Source organism: Zonotrichia leucophrys, chromosome 24 (assembly GCF_028769735.1).
Source record: "Zonotrichia leucophrys gambelii isolate GWCS_2022_RI chromosome 24, RI_Zleu_2.0, whole genome shotgun sequence".
Lineage (NCBI taxonomy): Eukaryota > Metazoa > Chordata > Aves > Passeriformes > Passerellidae > Zonotrichia > Zonotrichia leucophrys.
In genome coordinates this window covers 483,431-505,287 of record NC_088193.1, presented here as the reverse complement: position 1 = coordinate 505,287, position 21,857 = coordinate 483,431, and the positions used below count along the sequence as shown (strand labels likewise).

At 51.2% G+C, this 21,857-nt stretch overlaps 1 protein-coding gene across 8 annotated transcripts in view; it reads left to right on the top strand.

Moving 5' to 3' along the window:
• The window catches only part of CADM1 (cell adhesion molecule 1), a 133,015-nt gene that overhangs the window by 78,921 nt on the left and 32,237 nt on the right, over positions 1 to 21,857 (top strand). For all 8 annotated transcript variants that reach the window (XM_064732146.1, XM_064732147.1, XM_064732144.1 and 5 more), the window contains exons 2-5: positions 9,493 to 9,639; positions 10,527 to 10,679; positions 13,012 to 13,149; positions 15,187 to 15,342. In XM_064732146.1, coding sequence (XP_064588216.1) covers positions 9,493 to 9,639; positions 10,527 to 10,679; positions 13,012 to 13,149; positions 15,187 to 15,342 — 594 coding nt within the window. The remainder of the gene's footprint in view (positions 1 to 9,492; positions 9,640 to 10,526; positions 10,680 to 13,011; positions 13,150 to 15,186; positions 15,343 to 21,857) is intronic.

Sequence of the window (21,857 nt, the reverse complement as noted above, 5' to 3'; positions counted from 1 at the left end):
CTTTAAAAATAAACACTGGAGCAGAGCTTTGTGCCTTCCACTCAGCTGGCAGAGCACTGACAGCAGGCAGGAATGTGCTCAGGAGCATCTGCCCTTTCTCTTCTTTTCATGGGTTTAGTCAAAACAAATCCCAAAGATGAAGGGAAAAAAATATACCAAAATGCATTTTATTTCCCCAAGCCTGGATGAGCCAGCGGGCGGAGGCTGGAGGGGGACGTGCAGGATCTGCAATGAGGAGATTAATGTTTAAAGATATTAGCACTGGTCCTATACTAACATTCATAAATCCGACGGGTGGCAGATTGAGGGCTGATTCCGCATTTTTTCTTCCTCCTCTGTAAAATAATAAATATGGTAAAATAGCTCTCAGAGCTGCCTTTATCGTGGGGATGAATCAGGACAGTTGGTGTTGCAAGAGACTTAAAACTTACAAATATGTTGCCCTTTAGGTGAGCATTCATCATAATGTCTGATCTGGGATCTAGACTAAAGGCTTCTCTTATACCTTTTTATCCTTCCTGGGAAGTGGAAATTGGAAGGAGTCCTCGCTTTGATGGCGACGTTGCTGCTGAGAGCCTTTCACCTGTGTTGTGGGGGAGTGTCTGTCCCCGTGGGGGTCTGTTGTTCTTTGAGAAAAGATCTTGTCTGCTGTCTCTGAAAGGACTGGAAAGGGGCGACATACTTGAGTAAAAGAAAGGGAAGGGAGAGACCCCTAAGACATTGCCCTTCTTCATGGCATGGAGTCCCTGCAGGTGCTGGGTGGGCAGGGAAATAAATACCAGTGGGCAAGCAGGGCTCCAGAGTCCAGAGCTGTGCCATTCCCATCTGCCCAGGGAGGTGAGGAGTGGACAGGTAACACCTGTGAGCAAAGCCACTCCAAAGCTGGCAATTCCTGGAAAGTGACATCAGCTTTCCTGCCCTGATGGCAAACTGGGAATTAACTTCAAAGGGCAAAAGAAACTCAGCCTGATCTGTGGAGGAGAGCTCACCCTCGAGATGGGCTGGTAGCACACGGGTCACTGTGCAAGCTCCCGGTCATTCCAGCTGGTAAATGTTTCCCTTCTGCTTCTGCACCCCAGTTTTGGGATAACAGCTGGGCAGGTGTTTTGTCAGAGGCTCACAGTCACTCCTGTGTGTGACAGGGCAGGGACAGTGCTGGGATTTAAGGCTGGGTGCATGCTGAGCCAAAGGGTGGGAACAGGCCAGGATACCCTAAAAAACCACAGTATTCCTGGTATTCTTTGTTGGTCCTTTGTTTTGAGGATATTTTCTACAGGTTTGTGCATTTGTTATTAATTTTGCCATTTATTTCTCGCTTATTTCAGTGGTGAGCTAAAGATTTCAGACTTAAATATGCAGGCATTGAAAGGAGGTCCTTTTTATAGGGAAGAGACCAGGCTGATGTTGATCAGAATTCATTGTGGGTGCTTTATGGAAATACAGATTTCTTGGGTTTAAAAGAGATTATTAAGCCGCACGTTGTGACAGATGCTACTGACAGTAAAAAATAGAAAGGATGTGAAAAAGTCTGCAAGAAATGGGTTACAGGTATGGATATAAGACATATCTGCTCATTAGAGTAAAACGAAACCCATCATCTGAGTTGAAACAGGATTCCTTGTTCCTGGGAACCCTGTGGCTGTGACTAATGGGAATCGCTGTTGTGGGCACACCTGGGGCAGGTGCTGTCTGCTCCAGGGCCTGAGCTGTGCCAGGGCAGAGCTCGCCAGCAATGGCATCACCCAGAGGGCCTGGAGGGGACAGAGGGTGTCTGGGATGGGGGGCTGCAGTGCTGGGATCCCTGGTAGGGCCATGGAATGGATGTTCCCCCAATTCTCAGGTCCCTGGTAGGGCATGGAATGGATGTTCCCCCAATTCTCAGGTCCCTGGTAGGCCATGGAATGGATGTTCCCCCAGTGCTGGGGTCCCTGGTAGGGCCATGGAATGGATGTTCCCCCAATTCTCAGGTCCCTGGTAGGGCATGGAATGGATGTTTCCCCAATTCTCGGGTCCCTGGTAGGACCATGGAATGGATGTTCCCCCAGTGCTGGGGTCCCTGGTAGGGCCATGGAATGGATGTTGCCCCAATTCTCAGGTCCCTGGTAGGGCCATAGAATGGATATTCCCACAATGTGTCCCTGGAAAGGGCTCCCTGCAGCTGGGCAGTGCCATAGAATGGATGTTCCCCCAATTCTCAGGTCCCTGGTAGGGCCATGGAATGGATGTTCCCCCAATTCTCAGGTCCCTGGTAGGGCCATGGAGTGGATGTTCCCCCAGTGCTGGGGTCCCTGGTAGGGCATGGAATGGATGTTCCATCAGTGCTGGGGTCCCTGGTAGGGCCATGGAATGGATGTTCCCCCATTGGGTCCCTGGTAGGGCCATGGAATGGATGTTCCCCCAATTCTCGGGTCCCTGGTAGGGCCATGGAATGGATGTTCCCCCATTGGGTCCCTGGTAGGGCCATGGAATGGATGTTCCCCCCGTGCCCCTGTCCAGCTGCAGGGGATGGCACCCTGCACAGGGATGTGTGCTGAAGGTGGGCACAGAGCAGATGGAGCTCCCTCCTCACATCCAGGTGCCAGCTCGGGCTGTGAGCAGTGCCCTGCTCCGTGCCAGGCAGGTGGCAGCTGCTGGCCACCGCAGGGCACAAACAGAGGTGACAACGGTGGTGACAAACCTGCAAACATGTAAATTCTCTCCTCCTGTGCTCAGGTTTTGGCAGGGGCTGCTGCAGGTTCACCCCCGTGGCAGAGACAGAAAGGAGTGTGAGGCAGCAGGTGTTGTTGTGGTCAGGGAGATGCACAGAACATGCTCTTTGATTGTGCAAACTGAATATTTGATCTGCGCTTCCTCCTCTTACGCTCCTCATCGGGGTTTAGCTCCCCATGGAGCAAGTCAAGGCAGGGAAAGGAAATTCCACCTGTGTTTGAAACTCGGGTTTAATCAAGGTCTCCTTCCTTGGATCTGGGCTGTGGGTGTCCTTGGTAGCAATGTAGCTGGAAGATAAATGCAGATAAGAATTCTGTATTAGGGCTCCATTAATAATAAACGTGTGTTGATGCTAACTGAGTGTTATTTAAACACACTGAATGGAGGCAGCAGCCTGCTGGGACCGTCTCGTGTAGTCAGAGCTTCTCCCTTGCTGGTGCTGCTGCCAGGCAGTGCTGGGGCATGGAGTGGTGGATTTTGGGGGGTGTCCTTGGCGGGTGTTGGATGCCAGCGATGGCTGAGTGCCAGGGGGAACACGAGCGAAGGGCACCTGGCTCTTTCTGCTGAGGGGCCCTTTCCTGCTCTCTTGATCTCCCTTGCCTCTGTCCCTCGGTGTCCCCAAGAGCCCCCCAGAGCCCTCAGCAGCCTCCCCTTCCCAGATCCTCCCACAGACCTGTTCTGTGTCCCTGGCACAGCCGAGGAGCCGCTCACACCCACCGGGGTCCTTGGGGGACGCTTGGATAAACCCCTGACCTTATGGGAGAAGTCTTTAGCAAGTGACCTTTTCCTGTCTAGGCAATGGACCATCAACTGCTGGAAACACAGCAAGAGAGCAGCTGCTTCTGTTCCTTAGAAATGTTGTAGAAATGTGGAGCACAAAGCGGAGATGTGCAGAGCAGCAGACCCGCGCTGCCGTTCCGAATCCTCCCTCGCCGCGTTCGTCCCTCTGGCCAGTGACAGAGCAGATGGATATTGATCCCCAGTGTCCGCCAGCAGTAACCTTTGAAGGGACAGGCGACGTATGGCCAGGGAGTTTGATCTATCAATATCTGGGTAATAGAAAGACAAGGGTGACATCTAATCCCAGCCCAGGTGACAGATCATAAATCTGCGCCGACGGGGCGATTGGCGGCAGCGGGAGTGTGAGGGGAGGGCAAAGGAGCTGCTGAGTCTGGAACACGCTCTGGCCACGGCCACAGAGGCTGTCATGGCAGAAAAAAAGAATTTTGTTCGTAACATCCAAAGGAATACTTTCATTTGGGCATTACACAGGATTTTTGTTCCTGTACCGTTGTGGTTTCAGCCAGTGGAAAGAATTCCCTGATGCCATTGCATCACATAGACATTCACTATGTTTAAAGTCAGTGCAGCCTCCAGTGTAATTTCAGAGCTATTGTCATCTTTTATTCTTACTCTTTAAGCCAGAAAAGCCATAAAGGTGGCAATGGCATTTTTTTTCTGCACAAATTTAATATCTGTGCAGAACTCGCTTGAATTTGCCGTATATTTCTGTGAAGTGGCTGTTTCATAGCGTAAACTCGCTCCTCACAATAAGTAATTTTTAGCACCATCTTGCAGGCTGTCTCGGTGTGGGGAGCAGCTCGGGGAAGTGTGATGCGAGCGGGGAGAGGAGCGGGCGCTGCGAGAGCGCGGAGAAAATCTGTGCCGAGAAGGAGGGGAGAGAGGTCCCTGGGCCTGCTGGGGCTGCCTCAGCCTGTGACAGGGCTGGGAGCCGGGGGCTCTGTCCCTGCAGACAGTGCCAGGGAGACTCAAGGAAATCAGCATTTCGCGAATGCTAATTCCTCCCACTCCTCCTCTTTTCGCTCCTAAATGGAAACTGGGGCTTTGAGCATCGCCAGGGGATCCCAAACCTGGCACAGCAAAGTTGTCTCTGCTGGTGGAGCCCTTCCTCAGAGCAATTCTCGTCAACCTGGCTGCGGCACAAAGGAAGGATAACATGCATTACATGTGAAAGTAAAACCCAAATACCAGGTGAGCGTTACCGAATCAATTTGCTGTGGTCTGTGCCTCAGAGGGAGACAGGGAGCTGCCATACCCCATGCCCATCATCACTGAGCAAGCCCTGCCCAGTTTGGCTCAGCTGCACCTTGCTGGAAAGTCTCTGTTCCCTTGTGCTCAGCAAGGAATTTTCATGGGCAAGACTCCCCAGTGCTGAATTGCAGCTGACAGACCTGCACAGAACTAACTCAAAAGGAGATCTTTCTAGAATTCTATTTGTTTGCCACCATCACTTTTTTTTAAGAGCTCTTTGCCTGGGAATTGGAGTTGCTGAGTCTGTTTCTGGCCATGGAGAAGATGCTGAAGAGGGAATAAGAGCTACTTGAATGCAGAAAAATCTCAGAGAGGCTTGACTCAGGGTCACAAAACTGGTAATTACATCTTATTAGAAGAGAAAGTTGCTGTTGCAAAAGGTTCGTTGTGAACCTTGGTGGAAAACAACATTTTCCTCTGGGGCGAGGGCACTGGCAGAAGAATAGCTCAGGGGTGCCGCGTCTGGCTCCAGGCTCCGTGCCTTGGTGGGTTTCTCTTGGAGACTGTGCGGGGGTGGAAGGAGCAGCAGCTGCCTCTTGTCCTGCCCTCCCTGCAGCCCAGCGTGCCGCAGTGACCTTTGGGAGTGGGTGACAGTACCCACGGAGGATGCAGGCTGGCATTGATGGGGCTGTGGGAGGATGCAGGCTGGCCTTGGTGAGGATGTGCGAGCTCTGCATTCTGCCCCAGCCTGTTCTGCCCTGCTGCAGGGCCCTCCTGCTGCCCTGGGGCCACACGTGTGTCCATTGAACACCCACGGAGGATGCAGGCTGGCTGTGGTGGGGCTGTGGGAGCTCTGCATTCTGCCCCAGCCTGTTCCCTCCCTTTGCAGGGCCCTCCTGCTGCACTAGGCCCACACGTGTGTCCGTGTGCTGCCTGGGTCTCCAGCTGCTGCCCATGAAAAGATGCCATGAAATTAACTCCATCGGCAGCAATTGCCTCTCCCTGCCAGCACAATCAGCGTGGATTGTCTGTTCTTTTCCAAAGTTCAAGTGTGACGACTGCAGCTTTTTCAAGCGGTCTCTCAAGACTTGGAGCCTGGATGCACGGAGCTCCAGTGGCGTCTCCCAGCGCTGCTGGCAGTCCTCCTCTCCCTCCCAGAGGCAGATCTGCAGGGTGGTTAGTGGCCTTGGGTCCCCTCCTTTTTCCTGTGTCCGATCCGTGACCAGGAGTCTCTGGTTCTGGTCTCTCCCTGGCAAGCAGACTGTGATATTTGTGTTAAAGGGAAGAGATGAAGCCCTCAGTGATGGATGAGAGAGCAGAGGAGCTGCTCTGCTCAGGGAGGAGAAGGAACACAAAGGAGACAAAGCTTCTGGGGAGGTGGATGCTCAGTGTTTATAAACCCACTTGTCTCTGCTCTAACCACCACATTTCCTTTTAGGTACTTGAAACTGATAGATGAATGTTGACGTTCAAATTGTGTTAATTCTGGGAATGGAGCTTGGTGTCGCTTTTTTCCTTGAGCACGTGGGCAGTTTGTGTATCTGTGTGAGTTGTTTCTCCTGACTCAATCTATTAAGAGGAATTTTGTTTAGGTTTACGGGCTTACACAGTTCAGGTGTAATGAAAACCCCTCTTCCTTGGAAAGCATTTGTGTCGGGATCCTGCAGGCTGAGCCAGCAGGGCTGCAGCTCACGCTGGGGCACCTGTGGTTAGAAATTCCACAGAAATTGAAAACCCATGCTCCCCAGCACGTATTTTTAATCTTTCCTCTTCTCTCCCTGACGCTTCCCTCTAGCCCAGTGTCCTACAAGCGGAGAAAGAATTGATTTTAAATGTGACCGCTGAATATGAGCCAAGGTCCCTGGGCTGTGTCCAGCTGGGGGGAACTTGTTTGAAACACAATTTACTCGTCTGTGTGTGTCTGCAGCCCTAAGAGCAGAGACTGCAGTGGTCTAAGGCAGGGAGACAAGTGCAGAAATTAATTGTACAGGTTGCAGCCAAAGCGTCCCTCCAGCACTGTGTCCCCCTCCTCGCCCCCCTTCCAGTAAGTACAAAACAAGGTGTCATTTCTCACCTTCACAGGGAGGTTCAGCAAATGAGGCTGCAGAATTGCTTTGGGTAATGGAGGAAGCACACGTCGTCGTGTTTTCCCTGCAGGCACTGCAGGCGCCCATTTGGGTGATTCCCTTGCTGTTAACACCGTGCGTGTGTTAGACAGGAGCTCACCCCAGGGACTCCCCCAGAAAGTGCCTTCCTTTCTGTGCCTGTTCCACTCCCTCTGCAGCAATCCCTTGGGCTCCAAGCCAGGATTTTCAAGGCTGTGATCCAGTCCTGGACTCTGTCTGTCCTGGTGTCTGTCCGTCACACTCTGGGATGAGGATTTGTCCCATGTTGGAGTCCCAACAGGAAGCCTTGGTCTGATGCATGGACACTGTGCTGTCATAGTCCCTTCACATTTGATAGATGAAAATCTGTCCATATCATTCTGTTGGGGCTTTCCATTGGATCTGCTTGTGCTGTGCCCCTCCAAAGCATTCCCAGGATTTAATGTTGGTTCTCAACAGTAATTTTCCTTTGCTTCTCTTAGCTCCTGAGATTCCCTGTTGAGTCCATAAATTTCATCTGCCCTCCCCAGCCTGTCCTTTTCCGTTCCAAAATATTGTCAATGCTGTGTGTGTGTGTACTGTAATGCTCCTCAAAATACGTATACACTGACAGTAAATATTTACTGAGAAACTTGCCGAGCTGTTGACAATGAGGATGGGTCTGAGGAGTTCTTGCTTTGTGCTGCGTTTTTATTTAATTTAGTTTGTAATTGCTGCTGCTGCTGGTGGGAATGGCTTTCCTGGGAGCAGAATGAGGAGGGGTGCACGCCGTGGCTGGGTGCAGCAGAGCACACAGGGCTGCTCAGACACCCTTGGATGGAGAACAAAGAGGCTGGGGCTGCTCTGAGCCGTGGAGGGGCTCAGCGTGGCCTCGGGTGCTCCCTGCCCACGGTTAACCCGGGTAAAGGCTCCTCCAGAGGGATCTGGTGCTGGGTGGACTCTGCAGCCATCCATCGGCAGGCTCGGTGCTGCAGCATCCCGGTGTGAAAAGCCTCAGTGGCTTGAACTTCAAATAATTTATTTCTAAATTACTTCTACTGTAATTCTTATTAATTCAAATAGTCTTCTAAGCTGATGTAAAATTCAGTAAACGCAAGGAACAGTTTAATGAATTGAAAATAGGATTGAGTCTTTTAAAGTAAATGTAAAAAAATATGCTGGCAATAATTGCTTAGATGGAAATCGAATCTTAATAGCTTTGTTAATGATTTGTAGGGAATATTGCGTTTATGAGAACATATCAAGCTGATCCTTGTGCAAGAACCTTGTTTTGAATGGGTTTGATAAAATTATTCCCCAGAAGCAGTTAGTAATGTTTAATATTTTTGCTTGAACCACTTTGGAGGTGTTTGATTTCATTGATGTGGCTGTGCAGGGCTGCTCCAGCACCAGCAGGGCACAGGCAGGGCAGGGCTCTGCTGGGAGGCCCCTGGGGTCTGCACAGGGTTTGGGGTTTGACAACAGAATAATTTGGGCTGAAAAAGCCCTCTGAGATTGAGTCCAGCCGTTAACGTGTGTCCCCAAGGTTCAGGAGCACCACATTGAGGGTGCTGTGAGTGTGGTGGGGTGGCTGAGTGCTCATGTTCTGGTCAGAGGGCTTTGGGCAGGACCAGCTTCATCCTGGTGCGCAGAATGTGGAGCAGGAGCCAGGCAGGGCTCTGGGACAGGCTCTGTGCCCCTCCTGACTGGGGCTGGGGGTCTGTGCTCCAGTATGGGTGCTGCTGTTTGATGGTGAATCCTCTTGTTGCTCCTCAAAGTTCATCAGTCTGGAGAATCTGTCTAAAATTTATACTGAAAGGGCAGAAAAATGTGCCCAGACTTCAGCTTTCTGCCCATCAGGTGCGGAGAGGAGTCTGATGCTTTATCCATCTTTCTCTTTCCAAACTATGAACCTTTTTGTCAAACATTTGTTTCCAAGGGGTGTCAAATTATAAAGGCAAGTTGGAAAGAAAGATAAATGAAGGAAGTGCAGGGTGAGAGAAAAGCTGGGGTTTAAATGTGATCCCCAGATTTCCTGTGTGCAGACTTGATCCCACTCCTGCCTTTTTGGGTTTCTGGGCTGAGGCAGCAGAGGGTTCTCTGACCACCCAGCCTGTGCCATCCTGGCTCCATTTGGAGCATTGCCATCAAAGTCTCAGTGCTTGTCCCACTTTGATTCCCAGGGTTATGGAAGGATTGAAATGCAAGGCGCAGCTCCAGTGCCATCCCCGTGTCCTTTGGTGCTCAGGGCAGATGTCTCAGCGTGCCTCGCCTCATTAGGAGGAGAGTTTTGGGGTGGTGACCTGTAAATGATTACAAGGCTCCCATGGCATAATTGCACAGGATCCTTTTTCCCCTGCCTCTGGACATTATTAGCACCTGCTGATTACACCGAGTGGATAAGGACTGGTTCCCTGAAGTCTGCCTGCTCCAAAGGATCAGTGCTTCTTACAGAGAGTTGTTCCTTCGAGTAATCTAACAGGATTTTTCTGTTGGGAGAGGGAGGGAATTTTTGGTGTTCGTGTGTGGGGCAGCAGTCCTTCCTCCTCTATTCCCGTCTCAGAGCTCCTTTCTCATTGCTCCTTTAGCAGCTGCTTGGGCACCCAGAGTCAGTGCCTGACTGGCTGATGTTCCTCCCTTGGTGGCTGGAGCTTTTCATTCCCTGGTGTCGTTTCTGACCTTGAGCCCTGCTTTGCTGTGTCTGCAGGTCACGGTCAGAACCTGGTGACGGAGGATGTGACCGTGGTGGAGGGAGACGTGGCCACCATCAGCTGCCGCGTCAAGAACAGCGACGACTCCGTGATCCAGCTCCTGAACCCCAACAGGCAGACCATCTACTTCAGAGATTTCAGGCGTAAGTTTGTGGCTCCTCCTTTGGTCGTGACTCCTCCTGTGCCTCACTCGCACTCAGGACACGGCATTTGCTGAGATCCCTCCTGTTTGTGCAGTGCTGGGCACTTACGGATCACTGGTTCTGTGGAGGTAGGTGAGACAGACAATCATCATCTTCCCCTTAATGGAAAACTTCACAGTCCTCTCTAAAAGTCAGAGCATCTTACTTTGCAATGGGAATTGATTGTTGTAATTCAGGGTGAATTGCAATTGAATGCCAAATATTTAGCTGACACAAACAAATTGAGCAGGGCGACACCGAGACAGCGCAGCGCTCTCAGGAGTAATCTCTTCAGACCAAAGACTGAAAATTTCAGGACAATCTGTGCTGCTTTATACCCAATCTGAAATCTCTCATCACTTGCATGTCCAGTGGATATGTCTGTCCTGTGGTGACAGTGCCACAGTAGCTGCAGTGAGACACTTTAAATGGTCTGTATTAGTGTCACTGTGGGGACGCGCCTGTCCTCTGCCCAGGAAGCAACAGGACAGGAAAAAAGCTTTAAATTCTGCTTCTCCCAATTCCTCCCTCACTTAGGCTGTCCCTGAGTGCCTACAGTTGGTGCTGGGGCTGCATAGACACCATAAACATTTCACCTACACATCCCTAATAAAACCTGGTAATAAAACTATGTCCAAAGATTTGATGCTGTGCCCTGTGATTGGCTCATGTTGATTATTGAGAACCAAGATTTTATGGGTCCAGCTTGAAGGTAGGAAGCAGCTACTCCGGAGCCCAGGGGTGCTCACCCTGATGTGCTGCTGCCCGTGGGGATTTGGGGCGGTGGTGTGGTGGGAAGGGGCCATTGCCCCTCTCCGTGCAGTCACCAGGCTGTGCTTGCCCCGCAGCCCTGAAGGACAGCAGGTTCCAGCTGGTGAACTTCTCCAACAGCGAGCTGCGGGTGTCGCTGACCAACGTGTCCATCTCAGACGAGGGGAGGTACTTCTGCCAGCTCTACACCGACCCGCCGCAGGAGATCTACACCACCATCACGGTGCTGGGTGAGGAGCCCTGCACACACAGGGGCACGGGGGTTCTGCGCAGCCCTGGGAGGGGGACTGGGAGCCAGGACGGAGCCCTGAGTGCTGGCGGCCACAGGGGCAGTGTGGCAGGGGCAGCTGCTGCTCTGTCTGAGCGGCTCCTGCCGATTAGCAGCAGCTTTTAAGGCTCTATTAGTGGGAGAACCTGGATCAGGGAGGGTGACTTAATGTAAGATCTCACTTGCTGATTAGTTTAAATCTTCCTTCTTTTGCTTAATGAGATTTGGGTCTTAGGTTTCTCTGCGTTGTTAAGTGGTGTTTATAAGCAGTTTTACTCTTGCTATTACAGTTATCAACACCTTCAAAGTTTCCGTGCACTTCCAGCACTCACAGGCACGGGAAGCTCTTCCAGCTCCTGCCTCTAATCGTGCACAGGCAAAAACAGTTCCTTGGATTTGATTTCACTGCTGGCAATGCTGAGAAGGTGTTTGAAAGGAGAATACTCATTTCATTCACCTGTAAGCCAGCACCGCGTGTCTTTCAAGTGGGAGACATAATGCAGGTTTTTGTAGGGTTTTTTTTAAGCATGAATCATGCTTTAGAACTGAGGGAAAAGTCAGTTTTCTTGCCTTGTACTTGAGTTGTTTTTGAGCAGCCTTTGTGTCATGGCCAGTGTGTGTGCTGCCTTTCCCCCACACCCATAAGGGAGGTGGTTTCTTGTCACCTTTGCCATGCTCTGGGCTCAAACCTCAGCTCAGGAAGCAGGCAGGGATGAGGGAGGTTTATCAGCAGAAGATGAAGGAGGGGTCTTGGTACTTGCATGGAGAGATTGGGCACTGTGATGGCAGGCATGGCTTGTCTTGCCTGTCCTTTCCATTCCTGGCTCCCTAATTAGGGGAACTAATGAGCCAGGGTGGGGGAGTGGTGCTCAGTGTGGCATTGGCTGCTCCTCCCAGGAACTTGTTCCCCCCAAAAAACCTCGTGGCCGTCCCCAGCCTTTGGCAGGGCTGAAGTTGTGTCAAAGCCTGGCTCTGCTGGGCTGCCCGTGGCGCTGCCAGCTCGGGAGGGCACAGGCAGGGCTGAGGTGTCCCCCTTGCAGCTGGCATTCAGGGGGGCTGCACACTGGCTGCAGCACTTTCATGTCTTCTGTGACACAATATGTAGATTTATTCATGCTTAATTGGAACATGTGAAACTCTCAAATATGTAGCTCATTCTGTTCTTTTTAGAGAGAAGCCACAAGTGACTAATTAGTCCATTTGATCATCTGGATGGTATTTATACATATTTGTTCTTCATTAGCTTTAAGACCTGTGAGTCACATCTGAACTGTGCAGTTGCTTAATCACATTGATCAGAGCAAAGTTGAGTTTCCTTTGGAAGTTCTGGGATTTTCTGAAGCCGTGACTCTGCCATGAGAGCTCTCGCTGTTCACTTTTTCTTGGGTTTTGCCTTGCTGCTGATGTTTCCATGGGAAAAAGATTCCCTTGGTCCCATGTCTTAATTTTTAAGCTCATTTGTCCAATTTCTGGGCAGTGCTGCAGTGGTTGTTACCCCTGAAGTTACAGCCTGTTTCTCAGTATTACTGGATGATTTTTCATTGGGTGCAATCTCCCAGCTTTGTGTTTTGGGAGACTCCTGACCTAGGGAAGGTGTGTGCTTGGGCAAAGGATGTGGCACTCCCACCCCAAAGGATGTGGCACTTGTGGCCGGGCACAGACCCAGCTCCCCCTTCCTTTGGGGTGGTTTTGGGGTGGTTTGTGGGGGTGTGATGGGCGCAGAGCTGTTCCCAAGGGATGCTGTTCCACTCCAGGCTTGTGCTCAGTGGCTTTTCGAGCATCTTAAATGAGGTTGATGTTTGCTGGCCTGCTTCCATGCTCACGGCTGAGCCTTGGAGCTGAACAGCAGGAGAGAAAAATTGCCGTGGAGGTTAGAGGCTTGGTAAGTAATGCAGTGCCAAGTGTCAGCTTTTGTGTTTCCTCTCCTTGTCAGAGAAGTCAGGAAATGTGCACGGAGTCAAGCTGGATTTTTAAATAGCAGCACACACCCGAGCAGCACAGGAGGCTGCGGCTCTCCCTGGAACCGTGCCTGCCTGGCAGAGGGAACAGAAAGTTACAACCCTGATAAGTAATAATTTGTGAGACTGCGGTGATTATTAGGTGGAGAGTGAAAGTGCTCACTCCAATTACTGCAAAACCACCTATCAAAGGGTTTGATTGATTGAAAGATCAAATAAATGCTGGTTGCTTGTTTCCTGCAGTGGATTTTGCTGGTTTTCCTCAAGGTTTTGTCCTGTGTTAGTGATCAAAAGACGTTTTTTTTCATCTGGTTTGTGTTGTGTTTCCCATTCCAGTGCCACCGCGCAATTTGGTAATTGATATCGAGAAAGAAACGGCCGTGGAGGGAGAGGAGATCGAGCTGAACTGCACTGCCATGGCCAGCAGACCAGCCACCACCATCAGATGGTTCAAAGGCAACAAGGAGCTAACGGGTAGATGTGTCCTCTCAGTCCCTTGCTTTGTTCAGGGAGCTGAAGTGATTTATGTAACGCTGGGTGTTTGTTCTCTGCTGCCAGTTAAGGGGAAAAAAAAGTAAGAAAAGTAGAGCGAGCTTCTGAGCACCAGCTGAGGAACAAAGGACTGTGTGGGCAGACAGATTATTCCCTAACGCGGGGGGCTGAACTCCATTTGGTCCTCTGCCCACCTGCCAGCCTCGAGTGGCGGGTTCTGGAGTCCTGCTGTAACTGCAGGTGACCTTGAGGAGCCCAGGGCTGTGCTCTGAATTCATTTCTGCATGGCTTGTGTGGCTTTCTGCCCTGTTTCAGCTACGAGAGGGATCGTCTGCGCTTTGGGCTGGAAGGATTTGCAATTCACCTTCATGTCTGGCTCTCCCTTGTTTGTAGAGCGTTTTCCCTGCGTTCAGTTGAATATTCATCCAAGATGGGTTTCTCTGACTCCCTGAAGTCTGGTGGCTCCCAGTACTTGCACATTCAAGTCACTGACTCTGATTGCATGTGACACGCTGTTAGTTTAAGTCTGCATGTAGATGTGAGCTTGGTTGACAACACCTTTGTGCTTTACCCAGTCTGAGACGCTGACGGACTCTCTGCAGAAGTCCAGACTCATTACTTCAAACCCACTCCCCTGCAAGGACAGGATAAAATCCTCTGTTTAAGCCCAGCACTTCAGAGCATTTGAGCAGGCCACATGCTGGCAGGATGCTGGTACAGGTGGGATGCAGACCTGGCCCAGTGGTGCCCCGCTGTGTCCCAGCACCGTGGTGTGCAGGAGTTAATGATCCCGTTCTGGTTCCCTTCACCATGCCAGTGGGCAGCAGGACAAAGTGTCTGTCCCTTTCTGCCTGACCTGTGCAGCTTCTTGATTGAGTTTTCTTGTGTTAGCAGTCGAATCCCAGCTTTGAGTTCCCTGGGAAGAATGCTGAGCTTCATGTAATACCTCCTTACCCTGCTCAGTCTTCAGATATTTTTTTAACAGAGTATAGACTGAAACATTTGGCTCTGAGTTTGTGAATCACAGGAAGTGTGGCTTTGCCCATGGGAAAGCTTTTCCTCCAAATATCAAGGGGTGTCTGCATGTGTCACCTGTTTCACTCTCATATATTATACAGCAATATTTGGTGTCTGGAAGAGCTCTGCTACAGAAGTTACTCTTAGCAATTTTGCCCGTGAATTCTTAAATAAAGAGGCACAGATCAGAGCGGAGCTGCGCTGTCAGCGGGCGCTTGCTGAGTTCCTGGAGAAATCCTTTTTCTGCTGTCTTGTCTCGTCTCGTTTTGTCTTGTCTTCCTGCTTGTTTCCATCTCGGCATCCCTCAGGCAGCCAGTCCCGAGCTGGGCTCCCCTCCCTCAAACAGAGCACTGCTGAAAATGCTCCCACCTACCCATGCTGCTTTTAATTAATCTAATCTGTTAAATCGCTTTTGCAGCTGATTGTTGATTCAGGAGTGGGAGGGGATTTGTAGCTCATTGATTTGAGAGTTTGGGGATTTGGGGATGGCGCTAATCATTGCAGTAACATTGCGTGGACCTCGCTTGGCCGGAGGCTGACGGGGAGGACAGGATGGGTGGACACAGGGAGGTGGACAGGAGGGAGGTGGACACAGGGAGGTGGACACAGGGAGGTGGACAGGAGGCAGGTGGACACAGGGAGGTGGACAGTAGGGCGGTGGACAGAGGGAGGTGGACAGAGGGGAGGTGGACAAGAGGGAGGTGGACACAGGGAGGTGGACACAGGGAGGTGGACACAGGGAGATGGACACAGGGAGGTGGACACAGGGAGGTGGACACAGGGAGGTGGACAGGAGGGAGGTGGACAGAGGGGAGGTGGACAGAGGGGAGGTGGACACAGGGAGGTGGACAGAGGGAGGTGGACAGGAGGGAGGTGGACACAGGGAGATAGACACAGGGAGGTGGACACAGGGAGGTGGACACAGGGAGGTGGACACAGGGAGTGGCCTGGCTGCAGGCCGTCCCCCTGCCCTCACTGCCCTGTCCTGTGCTCCCTGGCCAGGCAAGTCGGAGGTGGAGCGGTGGTCGGACATGTACACGGTGACCAGCCAGCTCCTGCTGAAGGTGGGGCGCGAGGACGACGGCGTGCCCGTCATCTGCCTGGTGGATCACCCTGCCGTCAAGGACCTGCAGACACAGCGTTACCTGGAAGTCATGTGTGAGTAGCAGAACCTTTCATTCTCTTCATGTGTAACCCTGTGTGCTTGGGAGTTCAGCAACCATTCCCTACATGTTCAGATTCCAACATCAATATGGATTATATCGTGTTACACAGAAATCATAAACACAGTGTAAGGTAACACTTCATGGGTGAAGCCACGACTTTCCCAGCCCTCTGTGGTACCATAAATACTTTGTTCTCTGATGAAATAACTCCTTGTACATAGAATTTGCATCAAAGGTTTCTGGCTGGGCTTTTTAATTGTCAGAACAGATTAAATCTGAGTATTTTTCTTCTAGCAACCTACTTACCTCTGAAAAGTGCTTCTCCCCCTCCAAAGCAACTGGCCACCATGGCGAGTTTACTGGCAAAAACTGGGTATTGTGCAGGAGAAACCCAGTGTTGTGCACTGTGACCATACAGCATCGGCTGGATTTGCACATCAGAGAATGGAGCTCTGTGGAATCTGTAGCAGCAGCACTGATTGAAGCCAGCCTATTTCCTGTACTGCTCCTGACATGTTCATTGTTAATAATGCATCTCACTTCCCTTAGGAGCTGCTCCGCTGTACATGACAGCAGCAAGCAGGTACCTGGAAATAGCTGTGGTCCCAAATGCACCCGGTGGAGATTTTGGAGTGTGTACATGCATCCCTGCGTTCTGGAACATCTCCCAAAAGCAAAGTGGGATGGTCCCTACAGCGAGGCCGTGTGCTTGGAAAGCCAGGCCCTGAGACAATTCAAAGCCCTTGTTTTTGTAGGGTCCCTTCAACTACATCGCACTGAAAGGAGGAGAGGAAGTTTGGTATTAATTTATTTCATCTGCTTCATTATGTAGTTTCATTATGAACATCTTGGTTACAATTCTCGTATCTCCGAAAGTAGCGGGAAGTAATGTTCCTGTAATGAGGAAAACAGGAATGATCAGATACTGCCTAAATTGACAGATACGAGATTTCTTGCGACTGTGCTAATGTGTAATTCATTTATGCAAACTTAATGTCCATTAACATTTCTTGCAGAGCTCCATTAGCTTTAATAATACATTAGCACCTTTGTGAGGCGTGATCAAATACTTAACGGGGAAGAGCAAGAAATGCCATCTACCCTGTTGTGTGAGGGGATTGGAACTCACTGGGCTGGAAGGGCGTTGGACAACCTTGAGGCTTCCTCTCAGAAATCTCTGCAATCCTGGTGATTTGGTGGAACATGAGAGTGCCGCTGTTTCGGGGGAATTAAGCAAATGTTTTTTTTCTTCTTCCTCAAATCAGTCACTCCTTGGCCACTTTGGTTTGCAGCCTTAGGGGTTGCCTGTGCAATGAGGGCAAAGCACCCCTAGAGCACAGTTCTTTGTTCAGCTCCTGCACTGGAGGCCCTGCTGCTGAAATTTGCATTTCCTTGGGCTGTTCAGGGCTGTTTGTGGGAATGAGGCCTCCTCAGGAGGGGGCAGGGATGAGCAGGAGAAGAGAGTTCAGACTGATTGGGTTTTGTGTTCTGATTTAAACTCTGAGCTTGTTAAAAGTAATTATGTCCCAATGTGGGGACCTGACCCCGTTAGCCCAGTCTGTTCCTTGAGTGGGCAGAGCAGATGGCCAGAGAGGAGCCCCAGCCCAAGAACTCGTCCTGCATTGTGACCTTGTGGCTCGACGGGCTGGAGCATGGCCAGACACCTGCATTTCATACCTGCTGCAGGGCTGTAGCTTGAAGAAAAGGCAGTTTCAGAGCAAGCTCTTACCCTGGAGCTTCTGCTGTCTGACAGCGATGATTTGTTGGCCAGTGGGAGAGTGTGGGCAGGAGGAAGAGCCTCTTGTCCTTGCACACAGGCGTCTCCATCAGAGCTCTGCCCTGGGGCTCCTGCACTGACACCTTCCCGGCTGGTTTTGGATGTGGGATGTGCAGCAGAGGATGCTTCTCCAGCTGCTGTCCTGCCTCCGCTGTCCATGGCGTGTCCTTGCCGGCACCCAGCTCCCAGGTCTGTGCTGCAGGGACACTGGGAATCCCTGGCTCATCCCGTGGGCATGGGGCTGCTTTCCCTTCAGCAGGTCATTACCTGGGCTGCCTGTTCCACTCTCTGCTCTGATTTTCCTCTCCCCACAAATCCTGCCCGCTCCCCTCATGGGCACAGCGGATCCGCCCCTTCAGAACATCAGCAGGGCACAAGAAAATGTTTTTCTCAGCAGATGTCGTATTTCTCTGCACTTAATGTATCCAACTGGAGCATGAAATGTGTTGGGGAAGGACAGGAGGATGATGGATGGAGCCTGCTCAGATAATGAGGTATTTTTTGTCTGACTAAATTTCAGAGTAGGGAGATATTTTTTCTGAGATGCAACTAAAAAGTTGTGGGGTTTGTTTTCCAAGTAAAAAAAGCAGAAAACAACAATGCTGGGTGTTAACTTGTCCTATTTATGGAGGAAGCCATTTGTTGCGTATCTGCCCTGGCACAGCGTGGCCCATGGTGAAGTTGGAGGTGAATGCCTTCACGTGGCTGCAGGGTGTGTTAGTGACAAGAAATCTCTGTGAACCAGCAGTGTGACAGTGTGAAACCCTCCCCGAGCGCTCCTAAAAGCAAGGCAGGGCTGGACTGAGAGCGTGGTGCCCTCACAGTGGCCGCAGCACTCCCGTGCTGGGAGCGCCCTCAGCCCTGGCGGGGACAGTGGCACTGGAGGGGAAATGTCCCCAGCTCTGCTGCAGCCACCGAGTTCCTGTGGGTCTGATGGGAGACCAGTGCGTTGGGTGTAATTTTAGAAAGGAAATGAAGCAACAAAATGCATTAAAATGTCGTTAAGGAGCTGAATGGAACCAGATATTCTGGGAGACGTGCGAGTTGAGCCCTTGTGGTGCGTTTGCTGCTCTCATTATGTGACACTGGAAGTGAGCGTCATACCTGGATTTTGGCCTTTTCTCTGGGCTGGCTTTTTGTCCTTTTCTGAAGTTATAATTACCTGTGCATTCATTTTTGTAATACCTACATGTGTACCTTTAAAGCCTGCCCCAGTGGAGTCTTGTTGCAGCCTCTGCTGTTGCGATAGGAGAACTTTTTGTGCCCAATTATGTTTAAAATCAGCTGCATACGTTTGCTGCTGCATCTCCAGTAATCCTTACATTTCCGTCCAGTACAAATATTAATTGCATAGTTTGCAGTGAAGTTATTAACATCAATGTAATTTATCATCTGGAGATCGCTAAAAGCGAATAAATGAGTTGTTTTGTTCAGTGAGGTGTTGACCCCTTCAGAAACTTTGATTTAAAGCTGTTTTTTTTCTTTTAGTGAATATGAAAAGCACCACAATCAGCCGAGTGTTCAGTTATTTGATTTTCTGGGGCATTAGCCACTCTTGTTTGTGACATTTCCCAGTTGGGTGCTCGTTTGTGAGCTCATTAATAAGGTTTTCTCGGAGGAATGTTGTTGGGAGCACGGAGCGTGTGGGGCGACCGGGGCTCTGCCATTTGCAGGCATTAAGCAGCAGAGTGTGCTTAAATATTAAAAGAGAAGTGTTTATCCCCAAAATGCCTGTCGGGCTCTGGCATTCCTTTTCCTGCAACAAGCAACATGATTAAATTGCTTTCGTTAAGGGTGAATTTTGCAGAGTCGTGTTTGGGGTTGACAGGCTCTTCCAGACAAGCTGTGATCTGCCAGTCCTGCTCATTCCTTATTTTAGACACGGGATCTATTTATTGAATAGATTTCTGTATTTTGGCTGAAAATCAGCAGTGCAGCCTCTCGTCCTTGTCAGAGGTGAGGAGCAGGCAGGGGATTGCCAGGCTGGGCTGGCTTTGACGCACGGTGCATTCCTGATGAGCAGCCCCACTGGATTTTGGAATAGAGGTGCCTGTTGTTTACACCTGAGGATCATTGTTAACTTTGCTGACTCCCTGTAATACAGAAAAACACATTTTTCCTGCTCTTCCCTGAGTGAGATCAGAGACTCCCCCACGTCAGGTTTTTGAGCAGCTCTCTTTGGCACAGGGGTGAGGAGCTGGATGAAGCGATGCCCGCCTGCAGGGAGCTGTGCTGAGCATTATGTGGGAAGTGCTGAGGCTGGGTTTACCTGCGGCGGGCAGGACGCGGCTTGGCTGCAGATCCTGCTCCCAGGGATGCCATCTGGCGTCAGGTTTGCCAGGAGGTACGTCAGCAATTCGTGCAGGGATCAGAGAGCGGATTTCAAACTTGGACCCGGCCGCTCCCCACCTGGCAGGGGCCGGAGCCTGCTCGGCTGAAGCACTGGCAGAGCCCGGGTTGGCCAGCCTGGCACTGCCAAAAGCGCCTCGTGCTGCTCTCCCGGCGCTTGGGAAGAGCCTTGTGGCTGTTTGATCCTCACAGGAGCGTGTCCTCTGGGCAGGGTGCGCTGGGTTGTCCCCAGAGATGGTCAGCGAGGGTCCCACGGCCGAGCCCTGAGCACCCCTGGGAGCTGCGCCTGCCACACCTGCCTGGGCTGGCCTGAGGAGAGGAAACGGGGGGAAATAATGGGCTTAGGCTTTTGTAAGGCCCCGAACTCGGTGTAATGTTTTATCTCGGCTGATTAATGACATCTAAGCATTATCGATGAAGTGCATGTTTAAATGGATTAAGAAATCACTAACTGGCAGATCTCAAAGGATAGTCATTAGGGAGTAATCAGCAGTGCTGGTATTTTTAGAGGGAACGCAGGGGCCTGGGTGCTTGGCCTGATGCTGTTCAGTTGAAGCATTTGAAGTTCTTAAAAAGTCACTGTTAATAATCTTTGCTGATGGCACAAAAATGGGGCGAGCAGCTAAAAAAGGAAGAACTGGGACAAATGCAGAATAACTGGAGTGGTTTGGTAAGCTCCCAAGCACGGAGCTTGAGAGCTGTGAAAGTCAATGGGTACTGGCTTTGGTGGCCAGTGGCGTCCTGAAGGGAGATGAGGGTTTTGGGGTGCGTGGTCCCTCTGGGGGCTGCAGACCCCAGCAGACCCCGGTGCACGGGCACGCGCCGGGCCTGTTGTGAGAGAAATCTCATCAAACGCAGAATGGCTTTGTAATAAGTTTTTCAAATTGGCTGCTGCTACAGTGTAACCTTTAGATGACTGGTATTTAACCTTGTATATCACTCTGAGCTTTTGAATGAATTTAGCTTAATAAAGGTGCCTTATTAAATTACGAGGCTGTTTTTTTTAAGCCGCTAGAAAGAGGCGTAGTAGGAAATAGCTGTGGGTTGTTGGGTCTAATTGGCTGCCATGGAGCCTGCAGGGCCTCGGGTGCACAGATGCAAGTGTTTATTTTTGTGTAACAATCCAGTGGTGTGATGCTGTGAGGTTCCAAGTTGAGGATTTTCGGGCACTGGTGAAAACTGCCACTTCTTGCCTGGTGTCCTGTGTTACCGTCCGAGGCGGTCATCACCCCACGTCCCAGAGCTGCAGACATCACTGCTGGAGCATATCCTGTGTAAGAGGGCGGGAGCAGACGCTGCAGCATCCTTGGAGCCATCAGAGCTCTGTCCGTGTGCTGCTAAATGTCACAGGAGCCGGGCTGGGGTCCCAGGGCGCGCGGCATTTCACAAACCTGCGCTCCGAGTCCATAATCTGCAGGAAATACACTGACTTGCTGCGAGGCAGGTGTGAGCACTGGAAGTAGAATTTAAGATTGTCTAAAGGCACATCCTTAAACAAAGGGAGAAGGGCACCACTGCCCCTCCAGATTCTTGAGTGAAATTTCTTTTCATGCTGTGAGCCTGATGCCAGCCGGTCCTGTGGAGTGTCCAGCCATCCCTCTGCATCCTTCAGGCTCGGGTACATTTTCCTAAGTGCCCTCTGTAACTCCCAGCGTGCTGACAAGTCCTTTGCTGTGGTAACTCTGTTGGGAAGTTCTTGGCCTCAGCAGTGCTGATAAACCCAGATTCCTGTTGCAGGTGACCCCTCCACAGTGCCTGGATCCCAATGGGACGGGTCCAGCTCACTGCCTCTGTTGGTTGGATGAAGCTCCTGGGGCTGGGAGGTGGCAGAGGAAGGGCTCACCCAGCTCATGGAGCTGGCAGTTTGTGCTCAGTACAGTGAGCCTGGATATTCCTCCTCATTTCCATCAGTAATTGTCATTAGTAAACAGCTCATTAGAAATACTAAACTCACCTAATGGCAGGGGGATGCAGCGGGAGAGGCAAACAGCAAAAGGAGGTGTTTCAGTCCCTGTGTGCGGAGTAAACTGGGCTGGGATGTTTGCTGCTCCTTCCACAGCACGGATATAACACCATCCACGTTCCTGGCACTGGCACGGGCGGCTGCTGCTGCTGCAGAGCGCATCAGAGGTGGGGAGCAGATGCTGTGGGCTGGGGGCCGTGCACGGGAGCGGTGAGCGCAGTGCCCAGGATGTGCAGGTGATTTATTTGCTGCATAACACCGGGGTGAGCTCGTCCTCCCCTGCTCCTTGGGCAGAGCTATTGCCCCTCCAGGGCTGGAGGGCATTTCCAGGCACACCAAAGCTGCCCCTCAGCCGGTGACACCCCGAGGTGCTGCCAGCCCCCCCGGCCCACAAGGACACCCCAGCTCCAGAGCTGCA